This window comes from Typopeltis vanoorti, chromosome 9 (assembly GCF_054136105.1).
Source record: "Typopeltis vanoorti isolate ZY-2024b chromosome 9, IOZ_Tvanoo_1.0, whole genome shotgun sequence".
Classification (NCBI taxonomy): Eukaryota; Metazoa; Arthropoda; class Arachnida; order Uropygi; family Thelyphonidae; genus Typopeltis; species Typopeltis vanoorti.
In genome coordinates, this window is record NC_143557.1 from 68,860,290 (window position 1) to 68,876,990 (window position 16,701).

Genomic DNA, 16,701 nt, shown 5'->3' on the forward strand with positions numbered 1-16,701 from the left:
AGTGCAGCCTCTATGGTAAGCTAAAGATAAGTGTTTCCTTGTTAATGAATCGACTAGCCTTTTTGAAATGATGTAGAGACAGCAACGTAATACCCAACTGCATTAAACTAAAGAAGAAGTTTAAATCAGCCAAAGCGCTCCGTATTTATGCCCGGTTGGAAAAAGTCTTGTTATGAGAACAAATCCACGAGGTACATAAAAACCTAGCATCCAACCAAGCCAAAGTTCTACAACTTAAATTAGAGCTATCCGACTACTTTATTCTAGAAATTTGGGAGATTTTAGACAGAATCACAGACGACTCGGCCAAGCACTTATTACTGAAAAAGAAAGAAAAATTAATAATGAAATTTCAAGCCCTACAACAAAAGAAAAGCACAAGACCATCAGGACGTCATAATGAAAGGAACAGCCAACCACAAACCGACATCATAAGGATCAGCCATTTGCCCACAGATGAAGTTAGGAGCAACCAACCACCATCAGACCACAGCTTGGTTATCAACCAATGAAACCACAATCTCACCCAAGGTGAACTCTCACTGCTAAAGAAAGGTTTGAACTATGCCATTGCTCCGAGGTCAGTGAACAAACTTGATATCATTTATCATATCGAGGGAGGTTTAAGATCCCTTCCCACCAATTTGGCTGATAAAATACAAATGGAAACATCGTGTATACTAAATACAAACAAAAAACTAAGCATCAACTTAAACAAAACTGAAAATCTAGCCCTTAAATCCTTAAAAAATAACCAAGACATTATAATCACGAAAGCAGATAAAGGCAATGCCACTGTCCTTTTAGACCATACAACATACATTGAAAAAATGAACCATTTGATGTTGGACCACAACACCTACCAAATGGTAAACTACAACCCCACAAAACGTAACAAAAAGAAAACAACTGAATTAATCAAATCCGTCCAAACATGGCCCAAAGAAACAACAAAAAAAATAATACCTCATTATGCCCGTGTGCCCAGAATTTATGGCCTGCCAAAAATACACAAACCAGGCACACCACTACGTCCGATTGTTGAAGGAATTGACAGCTCAAATTATCACTTAGCCAAAAAATTAGCGGCCACACTCAAGGAATTGTTAGGTCAGTCCCCTTCTTACATAAAAAATGCACAACATTTCATTAATAAAATTAAAAACATTACACTCAACGACCAAGATTTATTAGTCAGCTTTGACATAACTTCCCTTTTCACCAATGTCCCAATCAATGACACTATCTTGCTCTTACAGAATATATTTCCACACAACATGACGGCCATCTTTGCCCGCATACTCTGCTCCGGATATTTCGTGTGGCAAAACAATTTTTACCTTCAAAAAGAAGGTACAGCCATGGGCCCACTGCTTTCCCCCCCCCCCCCCCCCCCCCAATAGCTAAGTTTTATATGGAAGACTTTGAGCAACGTGCCCTAGAGATAGCATGTCTAAAGCCTAAAATTTGGCTCAGATACGTCGACAATATTTTCGCCATTTGGCCCCACGGCCACGAAGTTCTAAATACATTCCTTAGCCACCTAAACAAACAACAAATGTATCCAATTCACCATTTAAATGGAAAAAAACAACTCTCTTCCTTTCCTAGACACACTTGTCACACGTCTTCCCTCTGGCTGTTTCTTCTCAGTTTACCGCAAACCTATACACACAGGCCAATACATACACAAAAATTCTTACCACCACCCAACACAAAAACTAAGTGTCATAAGCACTCTTAAACACAGAGCTCTAAATATGTGTTCTAATGAACAAGCTCTAAACTAGGAATACAAGATCGTCAACCAAACATTTATAAAAAATGGATACAGTAAAAAAAACTATTCACAAGATCCTCCATAAAGATACCAGTAAGAACAAAAAAGATTTCTAACTATTCCTTATGTTAGAGGCATTTCTGAAAAAATAGACAGAATGCTATGCAAATACAACATTAAAACCACCTTTAAACTTCCAAATAAGTTAAGACACCTACTCAGTTCTTCTAAAGATCCTCTTCCACGCCTAGCCCACCCAGGGGTATACAAAATACAATGCACATGTAACATACCATACATAGGGGAAACAGGGTGAACTATGATGTTTTAAGGATACTTGTGACATAAAGGTTGAATAATATATGCACGTAAACACAAGAAAGATATTTAATTAACCAAATATTTCGGTCTAGAAATAGCAGACCATCTTCAGTGGCACTACAAGAACAGTTTTAAAAAAAATACAAGGTGGAATACTAACAATAGATCATTTAAAAATAGAACACGCTGTGTGATGTTATATCACTAAGTATTAAAGGGAATATTTTTAAGCAGAGACATGATTGAAATGAAGATATTGATTAATAATATTAAATAACAAAATTAATATGAATTAATGAGTTATCCTGATTAGACTTTCCCAGATTTTTGATATAGATATACGGTCATTCCGATTCAGGTTAGGACGATGGAGTAAGGCCTCTACGCTTTCTTTGAATAAATGTTCAAATTATAATGGGATCTATGTAAGAAGCAAGTTTTTGACCAAAGGATGTTGTGGTTAATTTCAATCCCGTGCTGAGCCGATCCAGATTTTTCAGGTTGGTTGTGATGAATGGAGAATTGATGTTCTTGGATTCTTTTTTCAAGAGAACATCCAGTTTGTCCAAAATAGGAAAGATCACAGTTGCAGGGAATTTGATAAACTCCAGGAAGAGATATAGTTGAGCGTTTGCTTTAGGAGAAGGAAAATGGGAAGATAATTTGTTAATAGGTGAATACGTAGCTGTTAACTCATATTTCTTCAGAATTCTTGCGATAGGTTCTGAAATCCCAGAGATGTAAGGAATTGGAACTCGACATATTGAATCTTTGTTGTTTTGTGGTGGATTATAAGAATCGAGAAGATGTTGAGTATACTCTTTTCGGAAAAGCCATTGAGTTTCGTGTGTTGTTGGATAGTAGAAAGTTCTTTCTGTAGAAAATTAGAAGTAGAACAATTAGTTTTGGCTCTTCTGATTAGACATTTTATGATTCCTGTTTTTTGAGAAGGATGATGGGCTGATTCTTTAAGAATATGCCTGTGAAGGTTGGTTTTCTGTAAACTGTAGTTGTAAGAGTATTTGAAGGTGACCAGATGAGGAGAACGTCTAAAAAAGATAATGGTTTTCTTCCATTTCCATAGTTAACTTTATACGATGATGTAAGGAATTGATACTGTTTAAAAAAAGAAGGTATGGGGTCTTTGTTGTGCGGCCATACAGTAAAGATGTCATCTATATATCTTACTCAAAAGGATGGTTGAGGGAAAATAGATGAGAAGAGGACTTTTTCTAGATGTTCTAAATAAAAGTTGGCTAAAGCAGGAGAGAGAGGACTTCCCATGGCCCTTCCTTCTACTTGGCTGTAAAATTTGTTTTGACATAAGAAATATCCAGAGTGTATTACAAAATCGAATAGTTTTATGTCTTCTGGAAAGATGTCAGCAAGTAATTTTAAAGTCTCCTTGAGAAGTACATTTGTATATAAAGATTCTATATCAAAGCTCACCATAAGATCTGTAGGTTGCAATGAGACATTTTTTAATTTTTCTAAGAAATCTGAGGAGTTTTTTAGAAAGGAACTAGAGTTACCTATGTGAGATTTCAATAATTTAGCTAGATATTTGGCTATACGGTAAGTAGGAGAATCAATACAATCTACTATTGGACAAAGAGGAAAGTCAATCTTATGTATTTTAGGATGACCATAAAATCTTGGAGGTCTTGCAAAATGAGTTTTAAGTCTTTCAATTGTGTCTCTATCTAAGCTAATGACTTCATATAAGAGAGAATTTAATTTCTTTAGTTGTCTGTTGGTTGGATTATAATCAAGTTCTTGATATGTGGAGCGATCTCGAAGTAAAAGAGAAAGTTTTCTGTAATTTGCTGAGTCCATAACTTCTGTTGCTTTCCCCTTGTCAGCTTTGGTGATAATGAGGTGATTGTTTTTTCTCAAGGACTGTAAAAATTTCATTTCAGAAAGAGATATGTTGGAAGGAGGAAGTTTGGCCTTAAGGTAGAGAAGAAGCGACTTCTAGGCGAAGAGTATTAGCTTTATCACTAGTTAGATGACTGAGATTTCATTCAATGTTAACTAGGAAATCTAGATATGGTATCTTATTAGGAACAATAGAAAAATCCTGTCCTTTTGACAGGATGAGTGTTTCACTATCATTTAGAGGACGTCCGGATATATTGACAATCCAATTATCTGGAGTTTTGAAGGGCTTGAATTGTTTAGACGAAAGAGCTGCATATTTTCGGTTTAGATGTTAACTTAGTTTATTATATGCTCGTTGAATAGAACGTTTAGCCACATTTAGAACCATGTGTGAAAGATGTGGATCCAAGTTTGTGTATATATAGGTGCAAAGATCAGAAATATGATGACTGTGAATAGCAAGATCACGTTTAGCAGCTTTAAGTTGGTTACAGATTAACGATAAACTGGTGTTCCGGTAAATATTATAAGCTCCAGGAGATTTTATAGTTTCTTTAATCTTAGCGAAATTGGGAATAATCTTGTTGTCACGGCATTTTTTTAAAAAATTGATCTTTGCTCATAACCTACCTTGTATAACTGAAAGTTTTCCTAATTTACCGGTTATTTTGTGGCATTTTCCCTGTGAAGGATTAAAATTTGATGTTTTAAGGATACTTGTGATATAAAGACTGAATAATATATATATGCATCTAAACACAAGAAAGATATTTAATTAACCAAATATTTCGGTCTGGAAATATTCGGTCTTCCTAAAATGCATAAGATTGACTTTCCTCTTTGTCCAATAGTAGATTGTATTGATTCTCCTACTTACCGTATAGTCAAATATCTAGCTAAATTATTGAAATCTCACATAGGCAACTCTAGTTCCTTTCTAAAAAACTCCTCAGATTTCTTAGAAAAATTAAAAAATGTCTCATTGCAACCTACAGATCTTATGGTGAGCTTTGATATAGAATCTTTATATACAAATGTACTTCTCAAGGAGACTTTAAAATTACTTGCGGACATCTTTCCAGAAGACATTATAAAACATTATAAAATATCCAGAGTGTATTACGATTTCGTAATACACTCTGGATATTTCTTATGTCAAAACAAATTTTACAGCCAAGTAGAAGGAACGGCAATGGGAAGTCCTCTCTCTCCTGCTTTAGCCAACTTTTATTTAGAACATCTAGAAAAAGTCCTCTTCTCATCTATTTTCCCTCAACCATCCTTTTGGGTAAGATATATAGATGACATCTTTACTGTATGGCTACACAACAAAGACCCCTTACCTTCTTTTTTAAACAGTATCAATTCCTTACATCATCGTATAAAGTTTACTATGGAAATGGAAGAAAACAATTATCTTTTTTAGACGTTCTCCTCATCTGGTCACCTTCAAATACTCTTACAACTACAGTTTACAGAAAACCAACGTTCACAGGTCATTATATTCTTAAAGAATCAGCCCATCATCCTTCTCAAAAAACAGGAATCATAAAATGTCTAATCAGAAGAGCCAAAACTAATTGTTCTACTTCTAATTTTCTACAGAAAGAACTTTCTACTATCCAACAACAGACGAAACTCAATGGCTTTTCCGAAAAGAGTACTCAACATCTTCTCGATTCTTATAATCCACCACAAAACAACAAAGATTCAATACGTCGAGTTCCAATCCCTTACATCTCCGGGATTTCAGAACCTATCGCAAGAATTCTGAAGAAATATGAGTTAACGGCTACATATTCACCTATTAACAAATTATCTTCCCATTTTCCTTCTCCTAAAGACAAATGCTCAACTATATCTCTTCCTGGAGTTTATCAAATTCCCTGCAACTGTGATCTCTCCTATTTTGGACAAACTGGATGTTCTCTTGAAAAAAGAATCCAGGAACATCAATCCTCCATTCATCACAACCAACCTGAAAAATCTGGATTGGCTCAGCACGGGATTGAAACTAACCATAACATCCTTTGGTCAAAAACTCGCCTCTTGCATAGATCCCGTTATAAATTTGAACGTTTATTCAAAGAAAGCGTAGAGGCCTTACTCCAAGGTCCTAACCTGAATTGGAATGACTGTATATCTGTATCAAAAATCTGGGATTAGTCTTATCAGGATAACTCATTAATTCATATTATTTAATATTATTAATTAATATCTTTATTTCAATCATGTCTCTGCTTAAAAATATTCTCTTTAATACTTAGTGATATAACATCACGCAGCTTGTTCTATTTTTAAATGATCTACTGTTAGTATTCCACCTTGTATTTTTTTTAAAACTGTTCTTGTAGTGCCACTGAAGATGGTCTGCTATTTCCAGACCGAAATATTTGGTTAATTAAATATCTTTCTTGTGTTTATGTGCATATGTTATTTAGGGCGAACTATCCCAATCAGACAAGATGAACACAAATGACACATTAAATACCTCCATTTTGGAAAAACCGACCTTTCTGACCACACACTCCAAACATACCACAGAATTGATTGGAAAAATACCAAGTCCCTACACCACACCAAAACCTGGTTTGAGAGAAAATTTAAAGAGTCATATGAAATGTTCAAACACAACCCAAATCTCAACAAAAATGATGGCCTAACCATTTCAAGAATGTGGAGGACCCATCTATAACCTCTATAACAACCTAAATTAGTCATAGAAAAATCCCACTACAAGAAGACAATCTGGTGAAGTGTTTGTAACATTCAACAGCAACTGAAAGAAATCATATTATAACAATCAGAACTGTACAAATCCAGAAGAATATTAATACATGAGGACTTTAGCAGTTTATTGTAGTTGTATTTATTTATTTTTTATTTTATTTATTTTTTTATCACTAGAGGTCAGGCTAGGGAAAAGGATTAATTAATATACAGGACTAGAGCATGTAGCTTGGTTCCTTATACACTTGTATCCTCCCAATGATGACCTCGATACAGGGGTCGAAACGTTAATAAAATAATCTGTTCAACACTTGTGTTTTTGTGTCCCTAAATATATAAATATGAATGCTGATCACCGTGTAACCTTAAAAGAAGGAATGAAATAATGTTGGAATCAATATTTATGATATATGTCCTCTAGGAGATGTGCTTTACATTATAGAAAATACTAAGGAAAGTGATCTGGAGCTTACTCTACCTTTACTACGAGTTGCCTTAAGGTTGCTTATGCTTGCATCTGCCAAAACTTTTAGTTTCTATATATTCGGCATGAAACTCTTGTAGTTTTTATATTTGGCTATGAAATAATGTTGGATTCAATATCCACTTAATTTGTGCCATCATGTATTATATTTACAGTGTTTTTTTCTTTGTTTTATTGCTTGTTTGCCGAGGTCTGGAGAGTCGTTTTGCTTGTTATCGTAGAATTTATGCTGATAAGAAAAAAACTAAAACTGTTCAAACGACTCTTGATAACTTCTTTTGATAAAAAAAATTGCGGTAAATAATGTAGGTACAAGTATTTATTAAACATTTACTTTGCATTCATTTTTTATCTTTCCTAAAAGAGTACCATATAAAATGAATTTTTAATACAGTAATTGATCATGGACGAATTATAATTTTTACCATTGATTATTAGATTTGATTAACGAGATTTTGATATACGCGGTAACATTGAGTGATTAATTAACCGCGTTAATCGAGGGATACCTGATATTCAGGCAGGGCCCAATAAACTATTTGTCATTTCAGTCATTATAACAAGGATGTAATACACAAAATGTATTTTTTTCATTACTAAATTACAATATGTTCCAAACTCTCAGAATTGTAGTGTGTTTCTTTCTTATGCATGTTTTTGAGTAAGTTTTCAAATTTTGCATTTCATAAAGATTGTTTTAAAAATATAATGCACTTTTCAGTGTGCTCCACTTGCTGCTGCAATGGCAATGGAAAGAGATAAAGGAACATGTCATAACTTTGCAGTTGTTCAGTTTCCTGTTGTTGATATTGCCTCTCATATGGGATGGGACTCAGGTCTAGTGAAAAAGAGATTAAAATCCCTTGAGTGGAAGAGAAATGGCATAAATGGTATGTTTTAGTTGATGTATAATCTAATAACTCCTAATATGCAAGTCAAATATGTAAAAGTACTCAAAGAAATATATTGGAAATATATTATCCTACAGCTTGTAATTCTATTTTTATTTCATTTCACTTCTTGAAACTTAGTCAAAAATCCTTTTTTATTTTATCAGCTAGCAGCATAAGAGCTCAGAATTTTCTTGATTTACTTTGAATATCTAAATGCAATACTTTTATTGAGTTATTTTGACTATTGCTGATCATCCACTAAGAGATAAGTTCATGCAGGTGGCAACATGAACTCTACAAAATACCCAATCCCTACTTTCTGCCTGTTTTCTCATTATTAACAAATGCATTTGAAATCAGTTTTATGTTTCAGAGGTGTTTAGTTTCTTTGAAATATCCATATTTGAATGGCTGTTTAAATGCATAAAACAATGTTTAATGTTTACCCCAGCTTGCATAACAGTGCAGTTTTCTATTTCTCTCTCATATTAAATTGCAAATAATTCATTTTTTATTCAGATTTCAAAAATATGTTTTGTGCATATGTTGGCCGTGTACATAATTAATAAGAATGGGTTTAACTTGTAGATTTTTTTAAAAACTAAATAATTCTTCTGCATGTTTTTCTGTCTTTTGGCTGCAGCATCTTCAGCAAGATTTACAAGGAAAACACAAAAAAATCTAAATGCTTCACACAGCCATTACTTTACAAATTGAAAGATAGTGAACAATCACAGTCAATCAATCATACTTATCATTAGGCATGTTATATGCAGTCTGTTGTTTAAAACTTGTAGATGATTGCTTCCATAACAGAGGTTTTGAATTTCTTCAAATTTCTTAAAAGGTCATGGAAATTTTTTTTCATTCCTTGATATTTGTTTAATGTGTGATGTGAGTGAGCAATTTATCTTGGAAGAGTCTTTGAATATTCTTGCAAAAGTGTTTTCCTTCTAAGTAAGGCATGGAGACAGATGGCCAGTCTGAATTGTGATGTTCTCTGAGAATGTGTGCAACTAGACCATTCTTTTCTCCTCTCTTGTTTTCCACATTGCCCATGTGCTCTTTTTTTTATGGATTTCATACTTCTGGGAGAAGTATGAAATCCATAAAACTTCTCCCAGAAGTTGATGAATTGGAGGAACAGTTACACCCCGAATTATATAACACGCAACGTACGTAAATTCACAGTTACATAATAAATCTACTAGCACGTATGAACACATTTGTAGCTTTGTGCAGGTGCGTCTTTGACAGCCTTATTGTAGTCCAGTAGAAGATGCCTCACACAGTTAGCTCAGTCACTCGTTATCACTGCTAGTTTCGTTGTTTTTTTACCATTAAAATGGAATGCAAACACAAAACCGAATGCTCTGGTAATAAATCTAAAACAAAAAGGTTTGCAGTTACTTTAGAAGAAAAGTTGAAAATAATTCATATGTATGAAGGCAGGAAAATTCTATCAACAATAGCTCATGAAATAAATCAACCTATTTTGACAGTGAATACAATAGTGAAGGATAAAGTTTGCATTGTTGAAAGCACGAAAGGTGCAGTAGCATTCAAGGGCACAATTATAATGTTTTGAGAAAAATTTCCACTGAATTAATCTTGTAAAAACCCCTCAGTAATTTCTATGTCTCAATCACATCCCTTTTCTGTCAAGAAGAGGCTGGGCCCAATATCAGAGATGGAGAAATTGTTGTCTCACTGGATCGATGATCTGACACAGAAGCAGATACCATTAAGTTTACTGATTATCCGGGAGAAGGCTATGTCCTTATATAAGGATTTAAAAGAGCAGGCCGGCATCACGGACGTGGAGAGTACATTTAAACCTAGTGCTGGATGGTTCAAACGATTCAAGAAATGTACAAATCAGCACAGCATCAAAATCACGGGTGAGGCAGCAAATGCAGATACAGACACGGCAAATTGATTTTTTTTTTTTTATTGAATTTTTTTTAATCACCCCAAAAATGAAAAAATTGAAAATGGAAAATATCTGATTAATGACAAAAAAATTAATGTAAGACAGTGGTATGAGTAGCCATTGAACATTTTATTGTATATATGTAATTTACCAATTCGACTTATGTAAAATTCGAGTTACATAAAGGTTTACAGAATGCATTACTTACGTAACTCAGGGTGTAACTGTACTTAGGATATTACAGAATCTGAATTCAAATACCGTTGTGAGATTTTAAGAGGATGTGCAGGGGAAGCTGGTGATGCCTTTGACTACACTGTTTAATTTAAGTCACAGCTCTGGTAAAGACCTAAGAGAGTGGAAGGAGGGCAGAATAATTCCTTTGCATGAATGAGGATCTTAGTCTGTGGCAGCAAATTATAAACCAATTAATATCTCAAGATTGGTGGGAAAAGTTGTCATCATCGTCAAATTCCTGCCATATACCCTCAAGAGGTGTACAGGATATGATAGTACTACATGAAAAATTTACATCCTTACTAACTTCCTATCTAAAATTTTCTTCAAAATCAGTCTGTTACTTGTCAAGACTCCAACATTATCAGATTTTATATTTTTATCGTGTAAGGCACTTTTTACCGTATCACTTCACCTATATCATGGTCTTCCTCTGGGTTGTTTTCCTGCCAACCTTGCAGAGAACACTTGTTTTGCTAATATTTCCTTCCCCATGCTGTTTAAGTGACCATACCACCTGAGATTAGCTCTGCTGGATGCTGACAATGTCAAGTTCTTTCCTAATATCCTCGTTTTTAATATGATATTGCCATTGATGCCATCTGTTCATGCCCCTAATCTTTCTCAGGACTTTCTTATCTGCAGCCTCTAGTCTTTGATCAAGTGTTTTACTTCTAATCCAGCTCTCAGATCCATAAGTTAAAACTGGTTTGAACATTGTCTTGTATACAGCTAATTTAGTGTTCTGACTAATTTCTCTCTTATTCCATATGAATTTATTCAGTCGACTTCTTACCATACCAACTTTGTTGATTCTGTTATCTGTTTCCATTTTTAATTTACCATCTTCACTAAAAATTGTGCCTAAGTTGTTCAGATGTTTTACTTGTTCCACAGGTTCTCCATTCAGTTGATATTTTCAGTGCTTCTGCCTATTTTCATTGTCTTTGTCTTGTTATTGCTGACCTTCATACCATATCTATTCCAACAGCTACTCAATTTAGTCAGGGAATCTTGCAGACTTGTAGTGCATTTATTTAGAAGTATAACATCATCTGCATAAAGCAAAGAGCTGACATTAACATCTCCAATTTTGATATCAGGTTTAATACCACTTTCCTTCATAATGTGATCCATATAGGTCATGAATAACAGAGGGGATAATGTACATCCTTGTCTCACGCCAGATTTAACATTAAACCACCTTCCTGTACTTCCTTCAATTCTAACTGCTGACTTACAACTCAAATAAAGACTAAATATTGCTTGATATAATGCCCCATTGACACCATATAACTGTAGCTTACTGAATAGCTTCTCTCTCTTGGCACCTTGTCATATGCCGTTTCCTGATCTACAAAACTTAAATACAGATCTTTGTTATATTCCCATGATTTCTCAACAATTTGTCGTAAAGTGAAAATCTGATTCTGACATCCTCTATTTGGACTGAATCCAGTTTGTTCTTCATCAAGCTTTTCTTCCACAATTCTTCTCAACCATTTCTCAAGTATACTTGCATAAATCTTACCAAGAACACTCAGTAGAGAAATAATTCTGTAATTCTCACATTCGGTTTTATTTCCCTTTTTATATATGAGTACTATGAGAGCTCTACTCCAATCATCGGGAATTTCCCTCTGCCAGGGCTTCTGAACTATGCAGTACATCCACTGTAAGACTTTTATACCTCCATACTTGAGCATTTCTGGTGGAATATCATCTACTCCTGCTGCCTTTCCACATTTCAAGCCTTTGATGGCTTTTTCTACTTCAAATATGGATATGTATTCCTGACTGTATGCCTGTTGAGTGTTTTTTACCACTGTGCTTGTTCCATTTAGCAATTTTTCAAAGTAATTACTCCATACTTCAAGAATATCTTTGTCTTCAGTTTTCATGTCACCTTTATCATCTCTAATTCTGTTTATGACAGTCTTTCCTCCAGTTCTAAGCTTCTTCAACAACCTACAGAATATCTTGCTACCTTCTTGATATTTATTTTCTATATTCTTACCAAAGTCTTCCCATGACGTTTATTTAGCTAGTTTTACACAGTGTTTGGCTTTCTTACACTTGTCTCTATATTCTCTAAGAGCACAAGCTGACTTATTTGCCAGGAACTTTTGATATACTTTCTTCTTTTCCTTCACTGCCTCTTTAGCTTCCTGTGTCCATCCACCATCGAGTTCTAATTTTTCTATCCTTGCAGACAACTTCACGACATGCCTCTCTAGCTGAATCAGTCAGTGTTTTCTTCAAGGCTTGCCACTGAATCTCCAAGGTTTGGTTCCTGTTCTCAAACTCTTTCATTTTTTCTTCAATAATCTTTGTGTATTTTAGTCTACAGTTCACATCTGAGAGCTGCTCAACTTTTATTCGCTTTAAAACTTTCTTACATGTTATTCTTTTCAATATGAAATTCAATTTTATCCTGCTCAAGACTAAATAGTGATCACTTCCAATTTCAAATCCTCTGTACACTCTGGTGTCCTGCACCAGGGAAAAAACATCACTATCAACAATAACATAGTCAATGAGACTTTTCTTATTCCTAGCCTCTTCTCTCCATGTGAATTTGTGCACATTTTTATGTTGGAATATGATGTTAGTAATAACCAGTCCATGTCCTGAGCAGAAATCCAACAGGTATTTGCCATTATTATTAGCTTTGCTCTTTTCTCCAAATTTTCCCAAAATATTTTTGTATGTCTGACAATCATTTTATACTCTGCTATTTAGATCCCCAATAGGGACCTACTTTTCCCTTTTCATTGTGTCAGTTGCTTTCTCTAAAGCCTCAAAAAATTTCTCCACTTCTACATTAGTAGAACCTTCTGTGGGACCATAGGTACAAATAAGTCTCATTGTCCAGTTCCTCATTCTGATATTTGCCTACATCACTCTACTTGAGACTGCCTGCCATTCAATATAACATTTTGTATTTATTGCTCAGAAAGATCTCACCAGTTTTTGTCCTTTTTTGTTTCAGTCACCCCTATTATGTCGATCTGGTACTTATCTAATTCCTCAGCTAACTCCATTTCTTTGCCATTCAGGCTTCTTATGTTGATAGTACCGATCTTTAACTATGGTGAGGTGGAAAAAGTAACTTTTTATAATAGAGTGACAGCTGAGTTGGATAAAGGGAATGGCTACACAGTGAAACTGCTTGATTTTGTAAACACATTTAAAGGGATACCACATAGAACTTTATTACCATTACCATTATTATGGGCGCACAGTATCTATCATACTTTGCTTTGAATTCATTCACAGTCATGTCACCCACAACAGATTCTGGCAACCTATTCCACTACTACTCTCCAAGAAAAAAAAACCTAGTTCTCACATCCTTGCTAACTACACTCTTACTCATTTTCCATGGATGGCCCCTAGTTCTCCCAACACCACATCTGTTCTGAAAAATTTCCTCTGAATTAATCTTGTAAAATCCCCTCAGTAATTTGTATGTCTCAATCATATCCCTTTTCTGTCTATCAACTAGTTGCTGTAACCCACAAATCTTCAACCTGTTCTGAAAAGATTCATTCCATAGACCTGCTACCATCTTGGTCAATTGCCTCTGGATCCTCTCCACTTCCTCATCACCAAGAAACCCTTTCACTCAGATCTATGCACAGTAGTCAAGATGAGGTCTTATCAAGGCTTGATAAATAGGAACAGTAACCTTCTTGTCTCTGCTTCTCAAAGTATTCTTCAGTAACCAAGTGATCTGATGATCTGCTTTAGCCACTTTTGCTATGTGCTCACTAAACTTTAACTCCCTATCCACTAACACTCCCAAGTCTCTGGCTTCATCAATTTCCTGGAGTACAGTTCCACCAATGTGGTATACAGCTGGTAATCTTTTTACCCCAAAATGCATAATCTTACACTTTGCCACATTAAACTGACATCCAGTCTCCTTTGTCCAGTCTGCCAATCTATCCAAATCATCCTGCAAAGTTTTGACATCATCTGTATTAACTGTTTCTCTCCTCAGCTTTGCATCATCGGCAAATAACTTACAGTTCCTCTGATATCCTTTCCTATATCATTAATGAACAAATTAAACAGTAGCAGTTGTCCAAAAACAGAACTCTGTGGCATGCCACTAGTCACAGGCCTTCTCTTGGACTCTACTCCTGAATAAACTACTCTGATATGTCTTCATCAACCACCCTCCTATCCATCTCACCAACCCTATATCCATCCCCACATGCTGCAGTTTACTGATTAGAATTCCATGTGGTATCCTGTCAAAGGCCTTAGCAAGGTCCAGTAGAATCACTGCAAACCCATTACCTTTATCCAACTCAGCTGTCACTGTATTATAAAACTTGACCAAGTTACTGAGGCATGACCTACTCTTCATAAAACCATGCTGCCCTCTTACAGTATCCCATTTCCATCTATCTATCTATTCCTGTATTTTGCTCTTTACCAACTTCTCCAATACTTTGACAACAACTCCTGATATGCTGATCAGTCAGTAATTTGCGACATCAGTCTTGGAGCCTCCCTTATACAATGGAACTATTTCCCCCTCTTTCCACCCCTCGGGACTAACCCAGAGCTGAGACTTAGATTAGATTAAACAATATGGTCACGGGCATTGACAATTCCCTCGCTGCTTCATGTAAATCTCGAGCTGGTATACCATCCAATCCTACTGTATTCACATTAAGGTTTTGTAATATGCTATGCTCATCTATTTCATTTACCTCAGTTCCTGTATGGCCTTTGGCTCTCTCATTCCTACAATATCACCACCTGGATGATATATTCTTGCCAAGTGTTCACTTAGTAATTCTATTATTTCGACTGATTCAACATTCCTCTGATTCAACTCCCTGCCATATACATTCTTTCTTTTACTTGCAACATATCGAAAGAACTGTTTGGGATTCTCTTTAGCCTGCATTGCTAACTTTCTTTCATAATCTGCTGTTGTCTTTCTTACCATACTAGTTACCCTTCTGGCCTGTGCCTTGTACTGTTCATGTGCCTGCAGGTCACCTTTCTCCTTAAATTCCTTCCACAATTGTTTAATTTTTTGCAGCTTCAGCTTGATGATGATATTCATCCATTTAATTCCCACTTGATTTACTCTCCAGACTGTATGCAATCTGCCATCACCTCCCTCAAATGGATATGAGGTGATGGATATGAAACTGGTGATATAAATAAAAGGGTGGCGGATGGACAGATACCAAAAAGTAGTATATGGAGGAGCAGAATCCATGAGAAAGCAGGTTACTAGTGGCATCTTGAACCACTGCTGTTTAATTTGTACATAAATGATAAAAAAAAAATAATTTGAAGGGAGATATTCAGAGTTGGGTAGGGTGATAGTTAATCAAGGTGATGTAGAGAGCTTGCTGGATGATTTAAATAGGCTGACAGTATAAGCAAAACATAATAGATGTCACTTTAATGTGGAAAAGTGTAGATTTGGGGATAAAAAGATTACAAGCTGGGTACCACATTTAGGAAACTGTACGCCAGGAAATTGAAGCCAGGGATTTTGGGGGTAATAGCAGTAGTAGATAGAGAGTTGAAGTTAAATCCTTAGCCTGGAAATCTTACAGGATTATTTACTTATTGAAGAACACACTAACAAACAGAGATAAGGGAATTTTCATTCCTCTTTATAAAGCCTTGATATGACTGCATCTGGATTGCTGTACTTGGTCTGGTCACCTGGGTTTCTTGGGGATGAGTAAATGGTGGAAAGGATCCAGAGACAAGTGACCAAGATGGTGGGTAGTCTGTGGAATGTTTCCTATGAGGATAGATTGAGGCTTTGTGGATTTCAAAAGTTGGTTGATAAGCAAAAAAAAAAAAAGGGAGTGGGATATGATAGAAACATTTAAGTTACTTATAGGATTGATGCAGGGGAAATGTTTCAGCAGTTGGCTAGAGAGGGAAGAACACGGTGTCCCCTGGAAGTCAGGTAAGGGTGTGGTTAGCAAGAGTGTGAGGACTAGATTTTTTGCTTGGAGAGTGGTTAATGAATGGAATGGGTTGCCTGAGGAGCAGAATCCATTCATTATGTAATTTTCCTTCTTTAACCTAAGTGTGGAAAATAAAAACAATATCTGCTTTGTCCTTAGTTTAAAAATCTAGTAGAAAGATCTAGTAGAAATAAATAAATGGTGGCAGTTGACCATTTATGACGTCTCACGAGGTTTACGTAAAGAACAAAAAAAGATGAAGCAAGGTTGCAAGAAGTGAAATGCAAATGTTAAACCACCCTATTATGAAATGTGAATAAATTACTGAGGCAGGACCTACCATTTACAAAGCCATGCTGCCCTATACAAATTAAGTAATTTGCTGCTTCTGCCTTGGAGCCACCTTTATGTAATGGAACTATCTTACCCCTCTTTCCACTCCCTTGGAACTTGCCAGTCGATATCAGACAGCAGTAATAAGC

At 35.5% G+C, this 16,701-nt stretch overlaps 1 protein-coding gene across 1 annotated transcript in view; it reads left to right on the forward strand.

Annotated features, from left to right (window-relative positions):
* RecQ4 (RecQ4 helicase) overlaps positions 1-16,701 on the forward strand; it is a 261,720-nt gene that overhangs the window by 215,197 nt on the left and 29,822 nt on the right. The window contains exon 15 of the mRNA XM_090397875.1: positions 7,918-8,086. Coding sequence (XP_090254001.1) covers positions 7,918-8,086 — 169 coding nt within the window. The remainder of the gene's footprint in view (positions 1-7,917; positions 8,087-16,701) is intronic.